Source organism: Quercus lobata, chromosome 10 (genome assembly GCF_001633185.2).
Source record: "Quercus lobata isolate SW786 chromosome 10, ValleyOak3.0 Primary Assembly, whole genome shotgun sequence".
In the NCBI taxonomy this organism is placed as follows: domain Eukaryota; kingdom Viridiplantae; phylum Streptophyta; class Magnoliopsida; order Fagales; family Fagaceae; genus Quercus; species Quercus lobata.
Window position 1 is genome coordinate 12,947,669 of NC_044913.1, and position 21,542 is coordinate 12,969,210.

At 34.3% G+C, this 21,542-nt stretch overlaps 2 protein-coding genes and 2 long non-coding RNA genes across 8 annotated transcripts; 2 read left to right on the top strand and 2 right to left on the bottom strand.

Annotated features, from left to right (window-relative positions):
• The first annotated feature begins 10,070 nt into the window (after positions 1 to 10,070).
• LOC115965311 lies at positions 10,071 to 11,889 on the top strand. The gene is made up of 3 exons (XR_004086021.1): positions 10,071 to 10,294; positions 10,589 to 10,630; positions 11,514 to 11,889. It is a non-coding gene; the product is annotated as an uncharacterized LOC115965311 (long non-coding RNA).
• A 152-nt stretch (positions 11,890 to 12,041) lies between these two features.
• Positions 12,042 to 15,944, top strand: LOC115965312. 5 transcript variants are annotated; one of them, XR_004086023.1, is made up of 7 exons: positions 12,042 to 12,281; positions 13,283 to 13,399; positions 13,563 to 13,728; positions 13,851 to 13,995; positions 14,611 to 14,723; positions 14,807 to 14,902; positions 15,678 to 15,944. It is a non-coding gene; the product is annotated as an uncharacterized LOC115965312 (long non-coding RNA). The 5 variants fall into 5 exon arrangements; XR_004086024.1 differs by lacking the exon at positions 12,042 to 12,281 and having other exon boundaries at positions 12,295 to 13,399; positions 13,563 to 13,733; XR_004086025.1 differs by lacking the exon at positions 12,042 to 12,281 and having other exon boundaries at positions 12,296 to 13,399; positions 14,840 to 14,902.
• Positions 15,945 to 17,472: 1,528 nt separating this feature from the next.
• LOC115964359 lies at positions 17,473 to 18,273 on the bottom strand. The gene has a single exon (XM_031083689.1). The coding sequence runs from the start codon at positions 18,271 to 18,273 to the stop codon at positions 17,473 to 17,475; it is 801 nt and encodes a 266-aa protein (XP_030939549.1).
• On the bottom strand, positions 18,270 to 19,997 carry LOC115964360. The gene is made up of 3 exons (XM_031083691.1): positions 19,884 to 19,997; positions 18,904 to 19,736; positions 18,270 to 18,816 (listed from the first exon to the last, which is right to left on the bottom strand). The coding sequence occupies exons 1-3, from the start codon at positions 19,995 to 19,997 to the stop codon at positions 18,270 to 18,272; spliced, it is 1,494 nt and encodes a 497-aa protein (XP_030939551.1).
• Positions 19,998 to 21,542: the final 1,545 nt, after the last annotated feature.

Here is a 21,542-nt window from a genome sequence, read left to right on the forward strand (position 1 = left end):
TTGGATCCCCTTGCTTTATACCTCAGCATGGAGAGCTAAAACCACGAGGTTCATCATTTATGAGCACAGAGTATACAGACCGTTTCCATAGCCAACTGAATCCATTTTTCATCAAATCCCAACTTGATCATGATGCTTCGTAGAAAACACCAATTTACTTGATCATAAGCCTTGCTGATATTGAGCTTAACAGCCATCTGACCCAACTTTCTCTTCCGTTTGTTACGCATCTTGTGAAGGACCTCAAAAGCTATAGTAGTGTTAGGAACAAAGGCAGTCTAGGCATCCGATATTACATTTGGCAAAATAAGTTTAACCCTCTTGGCCAAGACCTTTGAGTAGATCCTTGATACCACATTACCCAAGCTAATGGGGTGAAAATTAGACACATGTTTTGGTTCATTCACTTTTGTGATCATGAGAATATGAGTATAGTTCATTTTTCGTAAAAAGATGTCCAAATGGAGGACTGATAGTACAGCATTCGTGACATCATGCCCAACAATATGCTAGTATTTTTGAAAGAAAAAAGGGGGACATACCATCGGGTTTTGGTGATTTGAATGGGTGCATCTGGAACAGAGCACATCTGACCTTATCCGTTGTGTAGTCCTGAAGAAGAGTATTGTTCATTGCTGGGGTGACAAACCTCTCAACTAAGTCTAGGACAGGCCCCCCGTTGGCCAGGTCTATGGTTGAAAAAAGCCTCTGGAAGTAGCCTTTGGTGGTAGAAGCAATACCTTTTTCTGATGTATCCCACACCCCACTTTCATCAAAGATACCTGATACGTGATTTTTCCATTGTCGTTGGCTTGCTCTTTGGTGGAAAAACCATGTATTCTTATCCCCAACTGGCAGCCAAATGGAACGAGAACGTTGCCGTGAAAAAAGCTCATCCTAGAAGAGTCACTCATTTATCTCCCCCTTCAGCATTTTGATGTCTCCAAGGTTACTGGGATTATTGTGATAAACTAGATCATCCTATGCTTTGTGTTAGTCTTCTAGCTTCATTTTAGAATTACCAAGAGTGTTCCATGCCCAAGCCACGAATGCAATTTACTTTGAATGTCAAGATTCTTGTAAATTAGTGGAATTGACTAATCTCCTTTATGAGGGAAACCAGAGTTCAAATCTGCTTCCATACATTTTCTAGTTTTTGTTTATTATGGATATTGTGTAAATTCTAAATAAATAAAAAAAGTTAAGATGTTGCGTAAAACAATAGATGTAAAATAAGTGTTGAAGAGAATATTTTCTTCTAGAATAAGTTCTTTTTATTCTCTCACACATTCGCTTATTGTTGTTGGTGTCTTGTTTATCTCTTGGCAGTGCATTGCACTCGTATTGGTGGACTCGGTCTTCCTTTCTTTTTCTTTTTCATTTTTTCTTTTTTCCTTTTTCTTTTTGGTGAAGAAACTAAAGTGGACTTTGTGGGATTTTAATTTTTGTATGTTTGGAGGAAAAAGTAATATTAAAGCCCAATTTTTTTTTTTTGGGTGGTGCCAGTGATGAAGCTCGCGGTTTCTTGGAAGCATTTCATGGGCTTCTTACCTTTATTCTTCCATTTCTAGCTGCCTTAATTGATTTACACTTTCAAGCTTTGGGCAAATCACCGCTCTGACTCGCATTTTGCCATCATCTTTCTTCTCATCATGGCTATAATTGCCTATGGCATTGCATAACTGGAGAACAAATTACAACCTCAAGACACCAAGCACCACTCAATTCGCAGGCTCATATGCTTTATCTGTGGAATCGTTGCTTTTTAGCTAGCTCTTGCAATACTCATTTGCCCCTAGAGTCTCCTCCTGGAGACCCAGATTCCATGGTGAATCTCATATGCTCCATATAGCAATTGGCTTTACATGTTCAGCATCCTTTACAATTCCTTTCTCACAAAACAATAAAGTAGCCCCCCAAAAAAAATGTTAATATTATTGAAAGCAAAGGTTTCTCTAGGCATCTTAATTAGTTGGATTTCTAGAACCAAAAGAGTTTCTTCATATAGTCACACATCTATCAATGTCTTCAATGTGTAAAAATTCAAATGTTCTACTAATATCTTATCATATGAAGACCGAAGTACAACCATGCAGTAACTACATAATGTAGGACGGACCCCATAACCACTAAAGAGGCCTAGGACTGATGTCCAACCATAATGTTCTTTGGAGATACAATATCACAATTACAATGACATAAAAGGTATTAATTCAATTTTTTAAACTGAAATAAATCCTATCACATAGGATTGGAAATACATGAAAATATAAATTGTCATAATTCATTTTGAAAATTTCTATTTCGAAATACATCAATTTGAAATAAAACCTGCCACAATTTAGTATAAAAAAAGAAGATTATAAGATTGAAAATCTGAAATAAAGTCTATCTCAATTATATCTAAAATTTTATTATTCAAAATATCATATGAAATAAAACTTGACACAATTCAAAATACAAGAAGATTATTCTCTCCACCACAATTAAAACATTATATAACAAAAAAAATGTTAGCATTTAATTCATCCTCTTTAAACAAAACTTGTTTGTAGTTCACTTCTCTTAGAATTGTTGATACGTGATATCTAACAATAAATCCTAAGAAAAAAAAAAGAATAACTAAATTCTAAAAACATATAAGAATAACAAATTTTCACTATTCTATCATGCATATCCAAAATCATATTCTCTTGAAAAGAAAATTAAAATACCATGAAAAAAAATGAAACCCAAAATTTGGTTTTCAATGAGATTTATTTTTTTTGTGTGTGTACAATTAAACCGAAACAAAAACAACCAAGTTTGCATAAAGTATAATTACTGGATATCAATTTCCATGGATGAGCGAATTCACAATAATTAATTTTATACTTTCATTTAACATAAACAGCTTTTGACATACACATCTTTTGGTTAGTTTTTGGTAAGTGAATTCGTTTTAGTTACAAGTTTTGGTCAATATTTTTATTATTATTAGTATTATTATATGTTTTCCTAATCTGTTCCAGGGAGTGAGAGGAAGAAGATTGATTTGAAAATCCAACGTATATAGTTCACTTGAAGAATGTAAATATGCTGCACATGCATCTTGGATATCATTTGCCACACCACTTCAGTTATATTCCAATGCTTAATATATTCACTTTCATTTTTCAATGTCGTCAAATAACTCTATTATCTTTTATTAACTTTTAATTAAAGTCAATCGTGATAGAATTGTAACGTTGTTTATTATGAACTTTTTTTCTATGATATTTCTCATGTGCACTGCACGTGCCTCAAAACTAGTTATTGTAAAAAACATGACTTTTCTAGATTGTAAAAACATGACTTTTCAAGATTCAAGTAGGTTTCTAAAAGTTCTTTTGTTTAGATTTATTTTAGATTTTCCTGCTAATGTGCCTGCAGCTTATTCTTTTTCTCTTCTTCCCCAGTTGTGATGTAGAAAAGATTTTAAATACTTAAGAGCACTCACATTAATGTTTGTATGATAAAAAAATAGTCACATTTTAGTCAACCAAGCCCAAAATTCATCCATATCAAATAAAGTAAAGTTGTGTAAATATACATGGTTGTTATACTAATCGTGTAAATTTAAATTGATATTATTAATTTTGCATTTAGTTTTTATTCTTTTTTTTACGTATTTTGAACGAAGAAAGTGGATGTTGGTTGTTATGACTAAAGAAAGAGAAATGATTAATTTTTATTTGATATTTTAATAAAATTTAGTGTAAAATAAATAATTTAATATGAAATGTTTTGAAAAACAAGTATGTAAAATAGAAAATGTTAGTTTTTATGCTTTTTCCATACACAATGCTGTGGCGAAAAGTTGATCTACTGTCATGACTGAAATCTCTTGGAATATGTGGCTAGAATTAATAATTAGTGAACACTCTCATCCTATGCTAGCATGGAAATGAAGCTATCCTATCAACTGCGACTGATGTCAATAGTGCGCGGCTGAAGCAAAGGCATAGTGATCAGACTTCTGCTATTCTTTGTAGCAAAAAATTTGAAAAAGAAAAATTCAATAATATTTTCTAGATATAAAAACAAATTAAAAAAATTTAGCTTTCATATGTAAGCAAATATAAATTTGTTGTTCGTGGAAGCTTGTACCGTGTAAGTTTCTCCTTCCGTCCCCTACCACTGCCAGCGCTACCACTAGTACTTTTTTCCTATTGCAATAATATATATATATATATATATATATATATATTGTTGAGAGCAAAAATGACATCTTCAAGTATTTTGTTGGCTGTTGCAATTCAACATAAAATCATTTTTTAACTCAACAATTTAGTTTACAAAGAAGGCCAGGTGATCTAAAACTTGAAATTTGCAAACAACAAGCCACAAAACACTTTTAATTTATTTTTTTACATGTAATATAAAAGGCGTAAATGCACTTTTAGTCCTTACATTTTGACTTTTTTCCATTTTGGTCCCTATATTTTAATTTTACCACTTTTAGTCCCTAAACCAATTAATGCGTGTTATTTTCGTCCTTTTGGTCAGTTAACAGATGGAAATATATGAGGTGGTTGATGGAGGAATTAAAATATTATAAAAAATCTAATGCAGCACTCATCACCCATGCCACATGGGTTTCCTGTCCCTTTAGAAATTTATTAATCAATTTTAACAAAATATAAATAGAAAAAACAGAATTAAAAACAATAAAATACATAAATTTAGATCTAATTCATTTTGAACAAGAACATGATCACAGATTTAAACATCAACATAAGAACATAAGAACACAAACCTACAACCAAACACAAACTCAAATTTAAAAACACAAAGAACACAATAACAAACATAAACTATTTGCTCTCAAAATAAATGCCACATCAAATCTAGAAAATCATACAAACCCATCAAGAACACACAAGAGCACAAACCCCAAAAAATCATACAAACCCAGAAATCAAACACAGAAAAATCATAAAAGAATATTGTAAAAAAAAAAAATCAATCCATATATATACACAAACCAAATTATCCAAAAAAAAAAAAAAAAAAGATTCAAATCCGAAAACTAAATCAATACAATCATTAACAAAATACCCACAAAATTGAACAAACCCAGCTCAATCCCTCAACCATACCAACACAAACCCAGCTCAACCATACCAACACAAACCAAAACATCTCAGCCTCTCTTTAAACCCACCAATGGACCTAGCTAATCCAGACCTAGAAAACCCAGATCTACCCACCACTTACAACCCAAAAAAACTGAACCAACACCACTGATTTGACCCAGCCACCACAATCTCCACCTCCACCAATCTGGCATAGCCATCAAACCTAACCAACCCAACCCTTTCTCTCCACCTCCACCGATCTGGCATAGCCATCAAACCTAACCAACTTGATTTGGGTGTGCGTGTTATTACACATGTAACATGCTCACAAAGCCTCAAAACACTGAGCACACAAACATATATACCCAGCACTTACCCTCTGTTTTGCCTTTTAACCTCCACATCTCATTTTTGTGGATCAAGCACCGTTCAAGATGCTCTTAGTTTGTAGATCGGAGAGTAGCTTTTGGGTTTGGGAGTAAAGAGATTCGGTTTTAGAGAGAGTGTTTGTTGATTTTGGGTTTAGGTCGAGAGTCTTGTGAGTGCTGGGTTTCGCAGTGGTGTTGGCTGAGTTTCGATGTGGAACAGGGAGGCTATGCCTCATTTTGGATCAAAGAGAGAGAAGTTGAGGTCTAGAGAGAGATGGACTCAAATCAGGTTTTGGGTCTCAAGTGTTCGAAGCGTGAGAGATTTAGTTTAAGTGGTAGAGAGATTGGAGATGGAGGAAGCTCCAGCCATGGTGGCCATGGAGCTTCGACATAGAGGAGAGGAAAGAAAATGAAAATTAGATAGCATTTTGTGTTCATCTTATATTCAAATCTGGGTTTATTTTCTTGTTGAAGATGAACCAAATCTTGATTTATGTATTTTTAAAATTTTAATTCTGTTGTTTTTTTTAATTATTATTTAGTTAAAATTGATAAATTAATTTTTTTTTAAAAGATGCTGATGTGGCATTTTTTAATATTATTTTAATGGACATATCAGCATTTACTATGTCAACAGTACACTTCATTTGCCATGTAGGATATTTTTGTTAAGTGGGTGATTATAAGGACCAAAATGGAACGCGTTAATTGGTTTAGGGACTAAAAGTGATAAAATAGAAATGTAGGACCAAAATGGAAAAAAACCAAAATATAAGGACTAAAAGTGTATTTATGTCAATATAAAACTTGTCATAATTCTATATCGAGAAGATCATGACATTGGTCAATAACTAAAACACTCAATGCAATGGTAGAAAGGTTTCTAATTCAATTTTTTAAATTGAAATAAAACCTATCACATAGTATTGGAAATACATCAAAATATAAACTGTTACAATTTTTTTTGAGAATTTCTAATTCAAAATACATCAAAATGAAATAAAACCTGTTCCAATTTAGCATACAAAAAGAGGATCAAAAGATTGAATAATCTAAAATAAAGTCTATCACAATTATTTTTGAAAGTTTCTAATTCAAAATACATTCATATAAAATAAAACTTACCACAATTCAAAATATAAGAAGATGATTCTCTCCACCACAATTAAAACGTCATTTAACTAAAAAAAATGTTAGCATTTAATCCATCCTCTCCAAACAAAACTTGTTTGTAGTTCACTCCTCTTGGAATGTTGCTGAGTGACATCTAATAATAGATCCTGTATAAAAGGAGAATAACCAAATTGTAAAAACATATTGGAATAACAAAATTTCAAACAGGCACCTAGCAACTCCCATGACAAAATTTCAAAAGCCGTTTATCAAGCTACATTCAATCAAAAATAGAAATTGAAAAAAAAAAAATGAAAATACCCATGATAACTCCCTAATGAACATATTTACAGATGCTTGACTATATTGTGCATGATGTTTCAAAATGTGGTTTTGTAATACGCAGCTAAATAACCCTTATTAAAGTAGTTTCACACCTTAGATCCCTCAACTACGTTGAAAGACTCACAAATTCTTAATCTCTTCATTTGTTGTTATCCTGAAATTACTCTTATCCATCACCTCTATAGGAGGGAAAATGTTGGAAAGTTTGAATAGAAACAAAACCAAATGAACTCTAAACAATTTTTTTTTTTTTTTTTTATAGGTGAAAATAGTTTTATTAAAACAAAACTACCTTGTGAAAATAGTCACAAAGTAGCTTAAAGAATTACAAATGGAAAACTATCTACACATAGATCAAATCTATGAAATAATGAATAGAGTTGTAAACTATAAAATTAAAATTCCAAACAATAGACTATTTTAATTTTTTATGATGTTCAAAAGTGTTCATGAATGGTACATATAAAAAAGGAATATGTAACGACCTAAGGAAAAACGCCAGCCACATCTATACTATACATCAAAAGGACTAGTCACAATTGAAGCTCCTTATAGTTATTAATAAAGCCTAATTTAATTAAATTGGAGCATTACAGTCTCTCCCACTTAAATCCGTAACATCCTTATTAGGGCCTACTTTGTGGGGGTAATGTCTCTAAGCCTACAAGGGATACCGAGTCGATTCTGATACCATACGTAATGATCCAAGGAAAAGTGCTAGCTACATCTGCACTATACCTCAAAAGGACTCGTCACAATTGAAATTCTTTGTAGTTGTTAATAAAGCTTAGTTCAACCCAATTTATACTCGATGTGGGACTCATCATACACCCACAAACGGCACAAAATCAATCAAATTAGGGCATCACAAAATAATTTTCTTATTCAAATTATAAACAAGAGTGGTTTCAAACATGTAAAGTGCAAATAAGAAGATAGCTTAAGGATTTTACAATAAGTTGCAACAACCTTGATACCAGAAATAAGTATGACCAAAAATTCTATTTAAAAACATCACTTTTTTCAAGAGTTTGGTTATGTTGCTCCAATTTCTAGGCCTTATGGATTGGATCAAATAAGGTGTATAATTTGTTGCAACATAATTAATCCGATCTAGGGTTCTATAAATGGAAATTTCAATCAACAAAGCCTTAGAAAAATGACAATAGCATCATAACCTCAAACTAGAGATTAGGATGAGGAATTGTGCAAAATTAAAACAAAATCAAACAATTCAATCATCCATTCAAGATCAAGTAATTGTTACCGCGTTGTAATAGGAATCCCAAATCATGTCATATACTTTGTAATCTCCTCATAGTTGTTGTAATCCCTTTAGTTAGTTAGTTAGCTGAGATTAAGATGAATTAGTTAGGATTTGAGTACATGTAGTTTATTTAATACATGACTTCATTCATAAAGCACATGTTAAATTAACAGGCCAATTATTTTGAGTCATGTGAGGCAATGAGATTAGAGTTAGTCTCCTTTAATACATAATTGTAATTAGAATAAATCAATTGCTTAGTATATCTCTTTCTTTTTCTATAGAGAGTGACTACCTCAAATTAAGTTAAATCCCCTACAATTTATATTTGTCCACGTTAAGTACCACTGGATTTTTAACACAATGTGTGAAGGAACAAAAGAAGAAGTAATCTTAGAGTCCCATATCACCAGAGAAAGCACATGAAGATATGTCTATAAGGAGCAATCTCTCTCCAATGTAAAATCAATTATTGACAGCAGTAAGTAAACCTGGAAAGCAAAATCGACCAAAGGAACGTGGAACCAAAATGTGAATACTATTTGACTACTTGTCCCCATATACACTAAAGCCGGAACTAAAATCCAAAGCAAAATCGACTAAAGGAACGTGGAACCAAAATGGGAATACCATTTGACTACTTGTCCGGTTGTTCCCATATACCATAGCCGCGCTTGGAACTAAAATCCAAATACTATATACTCGCTTGTCCCATATATCCCCATAATAATTCTCCAACGTGGGCTAAAATCCAAAATACTCCCCATGGACAAAACCAACCTTTTAAGTTGAAGAACAAAGTTCCCTGGGAACACCATTACCAAATAGTTTCTCATTGATTCCCTAGAAAGGTTCCCTCAAAGAACACCATTACTCATTGATTCCCTAATAAGGTTCCCTCAAAGAAAACCATTATTGTGAGATTGTGAGTTGAAGAACAAATACCAGACCTTACCATCCATCAGACCTTGTCCGAAAAGCTCAAGCCAACCTGGCTATCAATCGTGATCTCAATCCAAAGAATGGATGGGAGCACAGAGTTGGAGTCGCAGACCATTTCCGATTCTGAGGTTGATCACGAAAGGTTAGTCTAATGACTTCATTTTCTTCTTCATCATATATGCATTTTTCCTTTGATGAGGACAACAGATATTCCTCGAACCGAAATCCTTACCGAAAGTGACCATTTAATTAACCCCAGTTTGGGAGCCAGGGACGACGGAAGTATGTTTAGAAGTTAGAACAGTGGCCCACGTGGCCTCGCCTTTTGAATTTTTTTATTATTAATATATGAAAAGATATTTCGTGTGCTTTTATCAAAATTAAAATTTTTTTTTTGGCATTTTACTATTTGTCTAAATTGTTTTTTATAAATAATTTTGCTTTAAGCTTTATTTTTTTTTTATAATAAATCAACTTTAATTTTTTTTTTGAGAATATCAACTTTAATTTCTTGTATATTAAAATAAATTCTACTTTAACATAATATAAGTATATATATATGTGAAATTTCCTTCTGAAAACTTAAACTTTAATCATTTTCTCCACACCTTATATATATTTATATACGATCATCCTAAGATTAGTGGTTATTTAATTCTTAAGGTCTGGCTTGTGTTCAGTGGCCAATGACCACTGGACCCGTTAGTTAGGATAAGGACACATATCTAATTTTAGATATATATTTGCATCATAATATATCCAATGACACTAGCCACTGAATGCAGACTCCACCCTAATTCTTAACTACACATGTTTTCATCTTTTTAAATTTTTAATTTTAATTTTTTTATTTAATAATTAAGGTTAAAAAGTTACTTTCCTTTTTCCAACTCTCGGTCAACCGTCAAATTTGCCCTTTTTAAAAATGACAGCTTCTTCTATCGTTTTAGCTCAAAAAAAAAAAAAAAAAACAATAGCTTCGGACGCGGACAGAAAGCGTTGTGATCTCCGATGGCAGTGGCAATGGAAGTTTGCCGTTGCCGATCTGTGTTAAGAAACGTGAATTTCAGAGGTTGGGATCCAAACCCAAACCCCCTTTTTGGACATCAGAACCCCAAAATCCATTGATATCAAACAACGGCATGCGTCGAGCCGCAGAGGTTGAACAACGCCTCTTCTTCGTCTCCTCTATAAAAAAAAAAACCTTAACTCTAAGTCCCTAACCATGACTATTCCTATGCCCTCTTATCTGCCATTTTCAAGTCCTCTCTTTCTTTGTTTAAATTTGTTTGTTACTTGATTCTATTTTTATTTAGTAGTGGATTGTTAACGATCAGATTGAAATCTTTAATATATCAATTTTTTTGCTTTTCAATTTTGATTGTTATTTTTGATGGTTGGATCAATTTTTGTTTATTAATTGACTTGTTGCCTTTTATTTCTACAAGTTTCAGGGTTTTATCAATTTGGGCAAATCTTCGTCAAACATGGGAAAGGTTTGGTTTCTGGGTTTTATCTCTCTATTCCTTCGTTTTTCTATTTCTAAATTTGATTGTTACATGGATTAATTCTTGTTTAATAATTGATTTTTTTTTTTTTTTTTTCTAAAAGTTTCAACTTAAATGCGGCTTTGAATTTAGCGATCAGGGTTCAATTTTGTAAGCTTTTTATCACATATTGAACAGGGTTTTTGTATAAATATGTTTATGTATGTACATATATGTGCTTGTATGCCTCATTGAAGTTACGCTTTAGCTTCTGGATATGCATAGTTTGGGGATTATTTAGTAGGGTTAGCTAAGCAGATTAGGTCTTTGATATTTATTAGGGTAAACATTAATGTCTTTTTTTTTTAATATTAAAATTTCAATTACCACATGTGGTTATTATTATTATTATTATTTATTTTTAAAAAAAATCTTACCATATAACCTATCTGGTTAGTAAGATTTTCTATATTATATCTGTTTAGTATTATATATTATATGGTAAGATTTTTTATTAATATTTGAAAATTAATAAAAAATAATAATAATAACCAGATTTTTTAATAAAAAATCTTACCAGATTTATTAATATTATATGGTAAGATTTTTTATTAAAAAATCTGTTTAATATTTCTTTCTATATATTAAGTCAATTCAATATTAATTTTCTATATATTATATCTGTTTAATACTCTTCACCTCCAAATCGTTTATTTCCTTGACCTATTTTACACCTTCAACTTAAATCATAATATTTTCAAATTAATGCATATAACAAGATCATCTTAGAAATCTTTGAAGCTAAAAGAATTTCCCTTTTCCCTCTTAATTTTTTGGGGAGAAGTTAAATGGATTTTGAAGCTAATGGATTTTTTGTTTGTGTATGTGCTAGTGATAAAGAACGCTTTTTCTTTGAAGCATTTCATGTGGATCTTGTCTTCTTCGATGCGATTCTCGTTGTCATAATTGGTGTACTCTTTCATTTCTTGGGTGTCTCGCCACTTGAAACACATCTTGGTATCATCTCACTTTTAATAGTGGCTACAATTGTCTATATCATTGTAAATTTGTTGATAAAAGTACAACCGCAAGATGCAGATGCTGCCTACACTACAAGAAAATTGATTTGTTTCGACCCACATTATTTGAGGGTTCACAAAACACCGTGGAAATAAATGCTAATTAATGTGCCAGGCCTGATTTAAAGCAACCTTATTTTGTGGGTCACAAATTTTTAGAAGAATCCTTGAAATAAACTACTCCATACCACCGATACTTTAAATAAAAGCGGGCAGTTTTTGCTCTCCCGCGTGAGCTGGCTTCAAGTATCTACCTTTTTTCAACGCAACCCTAACCCAACCCTTAAAATAGATATCTAAAATAATTTCATCCCTTGAGATAGATAGAGAGGTATATTCCCATAAAAAAAAAAAAGAAAAAAAAAGATAGAGAGGTATAAACACACATTTTCGTTCTCTCTCTCACACTGTAGTCATTTTCCATTTTCGTTCAGAAAACTCTCTCAGAAACTCAAATATCAGAAAATTCACTCTCTCACAAACTTCCATTGCTTTTGTACTTTGAATATCGGAATCTGAATCAGCTTCCACAACAAGCTTTTCTCTCTCAATCACTCAGAGACTTATATCCGATTCTATAGGTACGATCTTCTACGGCTTTTCATTTCATTGCATTTCTATAGATTTACTCAGAGAAATTGTTTGCAATGAATAGGCTTTGTTTGAGTTTTTATTTATTTTAAAAGTTATATTTATTTCAATTGCTTTGAAATTCTAGCTCAATTCGTTAGCTTTGTGGTAGAATTTGAGCTCGATTAAATTTCTTTGGACTCGTTTAGAATCTGTTTGGTTGTTGAGAAATCGTAGGAAAATAAATGAGTTTATATTGTATCGGTTTTGTTGAGATTTTTTTTGTTGAAAATTTTTAGTTTTTTAATTTTTTTTAATTTTTATAATTTTATTGTTGGTGTTTTCAATTGGTAAATTTTCTAGCTCGAATCCCTAACCGTTAACTTGTGCTGAAATTTGAGTTCTATTAAATTTCTTTGATTCATTCGAGAATCTATTTGGTTGTCTAAAAATTGTAGGAAAAGAATGATGTATTGGAGAGGATTTTGGGATTGAATTGGCTTTGTGTGTGTGTATATATTCAATTGCTTAAATTTCTAGCTTAAATTGTTAATTTGTGTTGGATTTTGAACTCGGTTATCTTGTACATTCTGGTTTGATTTGAGCTTAAATTATTGGTTGATTTTGCTATTGGATTTTGGATGAAAAATAGTAAGTAAAGCTTGAATTTTTAGGTTCTATGTGGAAAGATTAAGTCCTGGAATTTGATCTAGATCTTGAATTTCTATAGCTAAGGATTTATTGCATTATTCAGATCTACTCACTCGATGATGATTTTGGGTTTTAATGATAGTTCAAAATGGAAGTATTCAGGGCTTTAGATTGTGAATTTTGAATCTTTTAAGGATGATAAAAAGATCTTTCGGTACTGTTCTTTATAGCCAAATTCTTCAGATTAGATTGATGTTATTTATACTTCAGTGACTTGATGTGAGAATTCGTGTGCTTTGTATTGCCAATGTGCTATTAGTAATGTCTTTGATTGTGTTTGCAATGCCTTTTTCATGTGGAGGTTCAAACCATTTATGCAAAAAGAACCTGCGGGGCTTGAAGGCCATTCGCTTGATTGATCATAAAGGACTAAGAGGCATTGGGAGAGGAACAATAACTTACTGCTTGTGTTATAGTAGTAAGAATTCATATTGCACTAGGAATTTAAAAAATACAATATCTATCATGTCTATTGTAATATATAATGTGCAACTCAGGTTTTTCACTCTACCATACTGCACTGGTGATTTGGCTGAATGAAGTCCTGTTTAATTCATTTGAGTCAATCCATTGGTTTCCAGATGGGAGCATCCAAGCTTGTACAAACCCTCTTGTCTCAAGCACATGGAGGAGGTACTACTTAGTTGGAACCAAATCTATTTCTCATTAAGGATCAGCTGTAATATAGGTTTCCCCAATGGATACATTGATTTCTCATTAAGAAGACAATTCAAATCGGATAATACAGTTACGTAAGCTATTTCAGTGCAAGTAGATTTATATGCATTCTATTTCTCTTTATAAGTTATTGTGCATGTTTTCTTAAGTTATTTGATTGTACTTATGATATTAAATTATAATTTTTTTAGGGAGAGTCTGAAGCTCATTCATCATTAGAAATTCTCTTTCACAAAAATATGGCTTTTAGCTACTCAATTTGAGATCCGGCAGTTGAATCTCAAGGCTGCACTACAGATCCTACGCAATGCAATTGGAAAAACTCCTAAAGATAAGGTAATTTACTGGTTGAGTTTAAGTATGTACTATATCATATTTTTCTGGAATGGAAGATTGCACCACCAAAATTAGTTTTGAGGGAGTTCTAAAGTGTCTAGATTAGATTATGAGAATGTATTATCATAGTGACGAAATAAAAATTCCTTCAAACCTTTGGGGCACAAGCAACAAAAACTATTGGAGGCATGTCGTGTCATAAATTTTGGAAAATTGTCCTTTTCCCTTTTTATCAACGTAAATCTAAAATTTACTCTGTATCGGTTGCCAATTATGATCTGCATCATGGTTGTTGTTGTTTACTCTGTATGGGTGTATTAATCTAGTTAATATGTATACTTTGCATTTTATGGCCAGCCAAAGGTTATTCCATCTACAAAAAAGACCCCCCTTTGAATGTCATACCTTCCCTACCAGAGAATGAGTTCAAGAAGTTTAATACAATGTTTGAATTTTCTGCCTCTTGATGTCAATTTTATTACGAATCATGCTTCAGAATTTTCTGTGTCTTGGTTCAAGCTTGCCAAACAGTGTAAGATAAGTTTTGGTGGTATTCCACTTGAATGGAACACATAATAGTCCTAATATCAGTTATTTTTTCTGTTGTGGTATTAGGCAAGATAGTGGTGTCCTTGGCCATTACTGAGGCAGCTTATACGCCCATGTTGCACTCTCGCATTTTTACCGAGACTGAAAAGTACTGTGACCAGGAATTTACCACTTGCAAGGTATTTAAAACTAATATTTTATCAATTTACCTTCGTAAATTTATACTGTTTTTTTTTTTTTTTAACTTTGCTATTAATTGCAGGAGGATCAGCCATTGTTTGTCCAAATGATCCAGACATTTGTTAGAGGCTGCAAAGAGAGTGGAAGCTTTTTGTGACTATGTTGACATCAATTTGGGGTAATAATTTCTTTTTTGTCTTTTCACTATTAGTGCCGTTATATAAGGTTGTTGTGAATTATACATCTTTTGCTGCATTGAGATTTATCTTTGTTCTGGTTGGCTAGTAGATTTACTTGTGTTTCATCTGCAAAGGTTGTATTCCAATTTCTCTCTTAATGTGTTTTTTCCCGAACTTCTTTATTAGTGTGTTTCATACAAAAATACCTGCACATGCTACATGTTGTTCTCCCTTTTGAAAGCTTCCATGAAATATTGTTCCAACTGAATTTGTTTCCTCATTGTACTAAGTGATATTAATAAGAAAGTGGAACCAATATGTTGTCACCTAATAGACAATGATTAAATTTCATAACCTAAACTTGCATTTTACAGATTTTTGATTTATAGAAATAACTCAAGGAAAACTTTGAGCTCTTGCTATTTGAAAGAATATAGCTTTCGTCTCCACTTTTCAAATTTTATGCACTTGATCTATAATAATTTTCTTGGTAGTGTGAGAATATAGTTAATGGGTTAGCCTAAAAGCTACTATGGATCAGTTCATTATTGCTTTTATCATTACAAATTTTAGTTGCTCTGTTGAGTTGTATCACCTCACAATTAGCCCAATCTAGTAGTGATCACTAAGGTATGAAGATCATCTCAAGCTAGTCATTGTTTTAGTACTATTGGATAAATTTGGAATGACTTGTAGAGTTGTTGGTACTAGTTTGCTATGTGATATTCTGTTCCTTTAGTTTGATTGTGAAATTTTCATTTTTGTTTTTTTCAGGTGGCTTTGCTGTTAATTTGGGTTGCTGATATAAGGAAACATGTGAAGAATTTAGAATTTGGGAAGGGACATGTATATAAAGCTGTGCATGTAACCGATTTTTATTTCCTTTCATCAACTTTGGCCTTATATAGGATGTATTAGGATTTGTTCTGTTCACCTACTACCATGATAGATTGTGCAAAGAACCTTGCTTTTACAATTTAAAACTCTTGCCCCTGTTGACTATTGAATTAGATCATATAAATATTGATCGGGTTAATTTGACTTTTGGTATCATATAAATTCATACAATTATGAATTTTTGTGTATGTGTATGTGTATGTATATATATATGTTTGTGCATGATTGTGGTTTTTTTTTTTTTATTAAATAAAATAAAATTTTGTTTTGAGGGTCAAGAGACCCCTTAAATAACCTTATTTATCAAGGGTTGTAGATATAATTTTTTTAAACCTTGGTAAAAGGTTATTTAAGGGTCTCTTGACCCTCAAAATAAGATTAGAGCACTTATTTTAAGGGTCACGAAGGCCGTTAAAATTTCTTTTTCGACGGTATATATTTCGAAGGTTCTCAAGGGTCAATTGGACTCTTAAAATAATTTTTTTCAACGGTTTTTAATACTTTTTTTAAGGGTTTTGACCCTTGAAAAAAGTCAAATTTGTTGTAGTGCTACCGTTTCATCTTCGGGCTTGTCTATCTGTCTATAATTGATAAATTATATAGACAAATAGACACGTCTAAGTTGAGCACATAGTGGCCTCACACTCTTTGGGCCCCTTATTGGATTTGTGGTGTGACAAAAAACTTAGTGGGTGTCTTTAGGAAATTATGTGAATAAGCGAAAATTTTAGATAAATTGAAAATTCAATATATAAATTATGGTATACGGAAAAATATAGAAATAGAAATGGTTATAGTTAATTATAGATAAATGTCTTAAAGAAAAAGTGGTTGAGGTTGGGAGGATAGTGATGGAATGTTGTTAATGACACTTGTTTTAGGAGAAGAGACAATTGACATGGTCTCAAACACTCCTCAAACTAAAGTTACGAGAATCAATTAGACAAATTTTGAGAGGACATGAATCATGAATGAATTGATTTAGGGGTACTAAACAGGGAAATGATTTTTATTGAATGAGGCTTGAATGGTTAAAAATATAGTGGGAGTTTTGAAAGAGTTAATGGGGGCCAAGGTTATGGAGTAAAAAATGAATTAAGAGATGTTATTATGGACTTTACAACATAGGATTTGACATTAATGAACACTTGGTTTAAGAAGAGGGATTCCCACATTTAATTTAATTGATGGTAGATAAATTTCATCCTTATTTGAAAAGCTAATAGTAGATTTTTTAAAGGCTGTAAGATGATGTTAGGAGAGATCATAACCACTCAATATTGGTTGGTGGTACTAGAATCTCCTCAACTCCCATTCATTAAAATTGTGTCAGAAATGGAAGTTCCAACTCCTACCTCCCCCGTCTGGTGCAAAAATAATCATGTTAGAAATCAAAGCTTCTTGAACCACAGCACATGCAAACAATTCCGGGTATAATTCCTTCAAAGGAGCAGGACCACTCCAAGGGTCGTGCCAAAAACCGAATACGATTGCCCTCTCCCGTTGCATACACCACATGACTGAAAAAATTGTCTGCACCTTTCCTAATTTTCTTCCATAACCCACAACCATGAGTCCCTCTCACATCTCTAGTGCACCAACCTCCACTATCCTCTCCATAGTTGGTGGCTATTACCTGACACCATAAATGAGTAGTTTCCTTCCCAAATCACTAAAGCCACTTCCCAAGTAGAGCTTGGTTAAAAAGCCCAATCTTCCGAATCCCCAAACCCCCCATCTCCACCGGCCAAACAACCTTATCCCAAGCAACAAGCAGATATCTGAAAACATCATTAGAACTCCCCCACAGGAAATTCCTTTGAATCCTCACTAGTCTGTCTACTATGTGTTGCGGAATTGTAAACAGTGATAGATAATAAGTTGGGAGACTTGACAAAGTACTCTTCAATAAAGTAAGCCTACCTCCTTTTGACAAATACAACCACTTCCAACCAGCGAGCTTCTTCTCCACCCTCTCTAAAATATGATTCCAGATCGAAATATCCTTAAAATGAGCCCCAAGAGGCATTCCCAAATAAGACATAGGCAAACGCCCAACCTTACAACATAGAATGCGAGCCAAAGCACCCAAATTCCCAACCTCACCAACTGGCACAATTTCACTCTTGCCAACATTTACTTTTAAGCCTGTAATAGCTTCAAAAAAGATCAACACCATCCTTATATATAATAATTGTTCTTTAGATGCATCACAGAAAAGAATAGTATCATTAGCAAACAAAAGATGAGAAATATGCAAACCTCCTCTTGCATTGGGGCTTGCCTGGAATCCCCTAAAAAAGTCACCCTCTTCTGTCCTCCTCAATAATCTACTCAACACCTCCATCACCAACAAGAACAAAAGAGGAGATAAAAGATCTCCTTGACGAAGACCACGTGAGCTACCAAAAAAGCCAGTCGGGGACCCATTAATAAGCGCCGAGAAACGAACTATAATGATACAAGCCTTCATCCACTTCCCCACTTCTCCCCAAAACCCATCCTCTCCATTAAGTAAAACAAAGCATTCCAATTTACATGATCATAAGCCTTCTCTATATCCAACTTAATGATCACACCTGAAACACCACTCTTCAATCTACTATCCAAACATTCATTTGCTATAAGAACAGAGTCAAGAATCTGTCTTCCCCCTACAAAGGCATTCTGAGAGTTGGATATAAGTTTGTCCAAAACACTTCGAAGCCTAGAAGCCAACACTTTTGACAGAAGTTTGTACAAACTTCCCACAAGGCTAATGGGCCAAAAATCTTTAATATTGACAGCTTTAATCATCTTAGGTATCAAACATAGAAAAGTAGCATTCAGAGATTTCTCAAAGATGCATTGGCTATGAAAGTCTACAAAAAAAGCCATAACATCCTCTTCTATCACACCCCAACACTTTTGGAAGAAAGCTATGGTAAAGCCATCAGGACCAAGAGCCTTATCACCCTCAGCCTCCCGAAGAGCGGCAATGATCTCCTCCCTATCAAACTCCCTTTCAAGAGAAAGCCTATCAGACTCATCCAAACTAGCAAAATCTAACCCATCAACAGTGGGCCTTCAATCCTCAGTTTCCTGATAAAGACTCTTATAAAACCCCACCACCTGATCCTGAATATCTGATTCAGCTTCATACATAATGCCATCAACCTCCACACCCCTCATGATATTAGCTCGTCTATGTGAATTAGCAAGCCTGTGGAAAAACCTAGTGTTATTGTCCCCCTCCTTTAAGAACAAAGCCCTTGATTTCTGCCTCCAAGAAATCTCCTCCAAAGAAGCTAAAGATTTGATCTCTGCCTTAATCTCAATTTTTCTTGCTTTATCTGCCATAGTCAGCACTTGCAGACCTTCTCTCATATCTAGATCCAACAGCTCAGACAGCAAACATTTTTTTCTAAAATGCACATCCCCAAAAACATGTTTATTCCAATGCTTCAAGTATTTTTTAAGAGCCTTGAATTTACATGCGAGAACATAACTAGGGGATCCCACAAAATGATAACTGTTCCACCAGCCCCTAACTCGATCCATAAAACCCTCCACTTTTAGCCACATGTTCTCAAATTTAAAGGGACTTTTCCCCCTCACCATGCCTCCTGCCTCCACTAGAATAGGACAATGATCAGAAACAGCCTGAGGGAGAGGCTTTTGAATTACATCCAAGAAGTTTTCTTCCCAATCAGTTGAAACCAAAACTCTATCTATATGAGACATAGCAGGGTTCACTAAATCTCTAAACCACGTATACTCACCCTTGACCAAAGGAAGATCAACCAAAAAATTCCTCTCGATAAAGTCCGAAAAATTGAACATGGCTGGACTAAACGAATTACAACCAAGACGCTTTGCCGGGTATCTAATAATGTTGAAATCACCCAAAACACACAAAGCTGAACTCCATCTCACTCTCACACTATCAAGCTCTGCCTATAAAGCATCCCTCAAACCAGCATCATTTGGGCCATAAACTTCTGTGCATATCCAAACAAATCCATTTGCCACCCCTTACTGCCTCTCACAAGAATCTATGGGGAAACCCACCCACTTACTGAAGCCCTTAACCTTCTTACTTACCCAAGCCGAAGGTTCCAAATCATCCTCCACAGAGATGTCAACTGGGTCAACTTCCTCAGTCATTAACACCAAACCCCCATTAGGATCCCATTGAGCCAAAGGTACATATTCCATCAACTACCACTCCTTCTCATCCTATCCAACTTCATGGGATTGACCCAATTCAACAATAGCGTCTCTTCTTCGAAAGAATCCGAAACCATCTCAGAAATAGGAGAAAACCTGTTTTGTTCTAGTAAAGGCTGATGACAAGACACCTCAGCCCTTTTTACTGGTGTCGTCGAACACTCTACCATAGCATCAGTGAATCTGGAATGATAACCGAAGCTCGACCCATGCGAAACCTCCACAGCCCCATTTATTGGACACCCTGTCGCTGGATTGCCGGCAACTAAGACAATGGAAGGAGCCCCTACCATGGCGCTGCTACCTGTACAACCCATCGAAGCAAAATCCTCCTGCACCACCCTATCGGGTTCTTCGCTGGAAGTTAAACAAGCCCCTCCCATCTCGCCGGTACCACCCATTTGAACAAAACCCATCTGCACCGTCGTGTCGGAACTTCCATCAGAAGTTGGAAGCTTCCCTCCCATCTCGCCGATACCCAACTTTGACTTCTCAACATTGACTTGTAAGCCCGATCCCTCACCACGCTCAGAAGATCGTGACAAGCCTTGTAATTTCAGGTGGGTTAAATCACCAATATGATCCTTTTGGGCCTATTTAATAGGCCCACCATCTGCTTGCTTAACAGGCCTGAGTTCAATAGGTGTTATATCATCTTTAACAGACTTGGGCAAAACAAAATTGGCCCATTTCACCACACGTTGGCCCCTTCCCTCAAGATCAACTGAAATGTTTAAAGAAAGATGGGCTTTAGTCCACTTCAAAGTAGACACACGCATTGGCCTTCCAGAGACAAGGTGAGTTGAGATATTTGTTTTTGGAATAAAATCAAATCTCCCAAATCCCTCCTTCTGGTTTAACGTGCCAGCTAGTTTAGGAAATTGCTTCTCCAAATCTAAATCACTTCCTAATTTCACGTGACCATTAATGTCTTTCCAAACTTGGTTCCTTGGATTACTGGTGGGTTTTGCAAACCTATCACCGCCAGCATCCACCTCCTTCCCCGGCCTAGAAACATATTTTCCAAAGAAAAAATCACATAACTTCCTTTCAAGAAAAGCCCAGCCACCCTTATGAAAACCTTCTGGAACACGCAAACAACCACGTCGAGCCCCATTATGATACTCAGATATTTCCACAAAACAACCACCCTTATTCAACCTACTAGAGCACTCCAAAATTTTATAATTCTCATGAAACCGTTTGAAAAAATGTAGCTTGCTAATATCCCAACTGCGTAACTCAACCAAGCATGCAATGATCCAGTCCAAGCCCAATCTACCAACCCGGATAGAACCATGGTACCTTCCCCGTCTTTCTGTAATGGAATAAGAATCCATATGTCCTCCGTCAAAAGCCAAGAAGAAGGCCTTTGTGTCAATGCAAAAAAAAGCAGATTTCCCCCGTTTCCCATGTGAAGGTGAAGGCTTGGATTGTGAAGAAGGTGGCGGCTTAGGAGGATTAGGTTTCAGAGGGGGTAAGGATGGTTGGGTCGGCATGTGGTGGGGTATGTATTGACCAAACTGACTAGGC

What these genes read in the sequence shown, in the direction of transcription:
- LOC115964359 (XM_031083689.1), bottom strand. Translation starts at nt 18,273, where the DNA reads ATGAAGGCTTGTATCATTATAGTTCGTTTCTCGGCGCTTATTAATGGG.
- LOC115964360 (XM_031083691.1), bottom strand. Translation starts at nt 19,997, where the DNA reads ATGGAATATGTACCTTTGGCTCAATGGGATCCTAATGGGGGTTTGGTG. An exon ending in ATTTGGAACCTTCGGCTTGG is followed by an intron (nt 19,737 to 19,883) that starts GTAAGTAAGAAG and finishes GATGCTTTATAG; the next exon opens with GCAGAGCTTGATAGTGTGAG. An exon ending in ATTCAGGATCAGGTGGTGGG is followed by an intron (nt 18,817 to 18,903) that starts GTTTTATAAGAG and finishes TGAGTCTGATAG; the next exon opens with GCTTTCTCTTGAAAGGGAGT.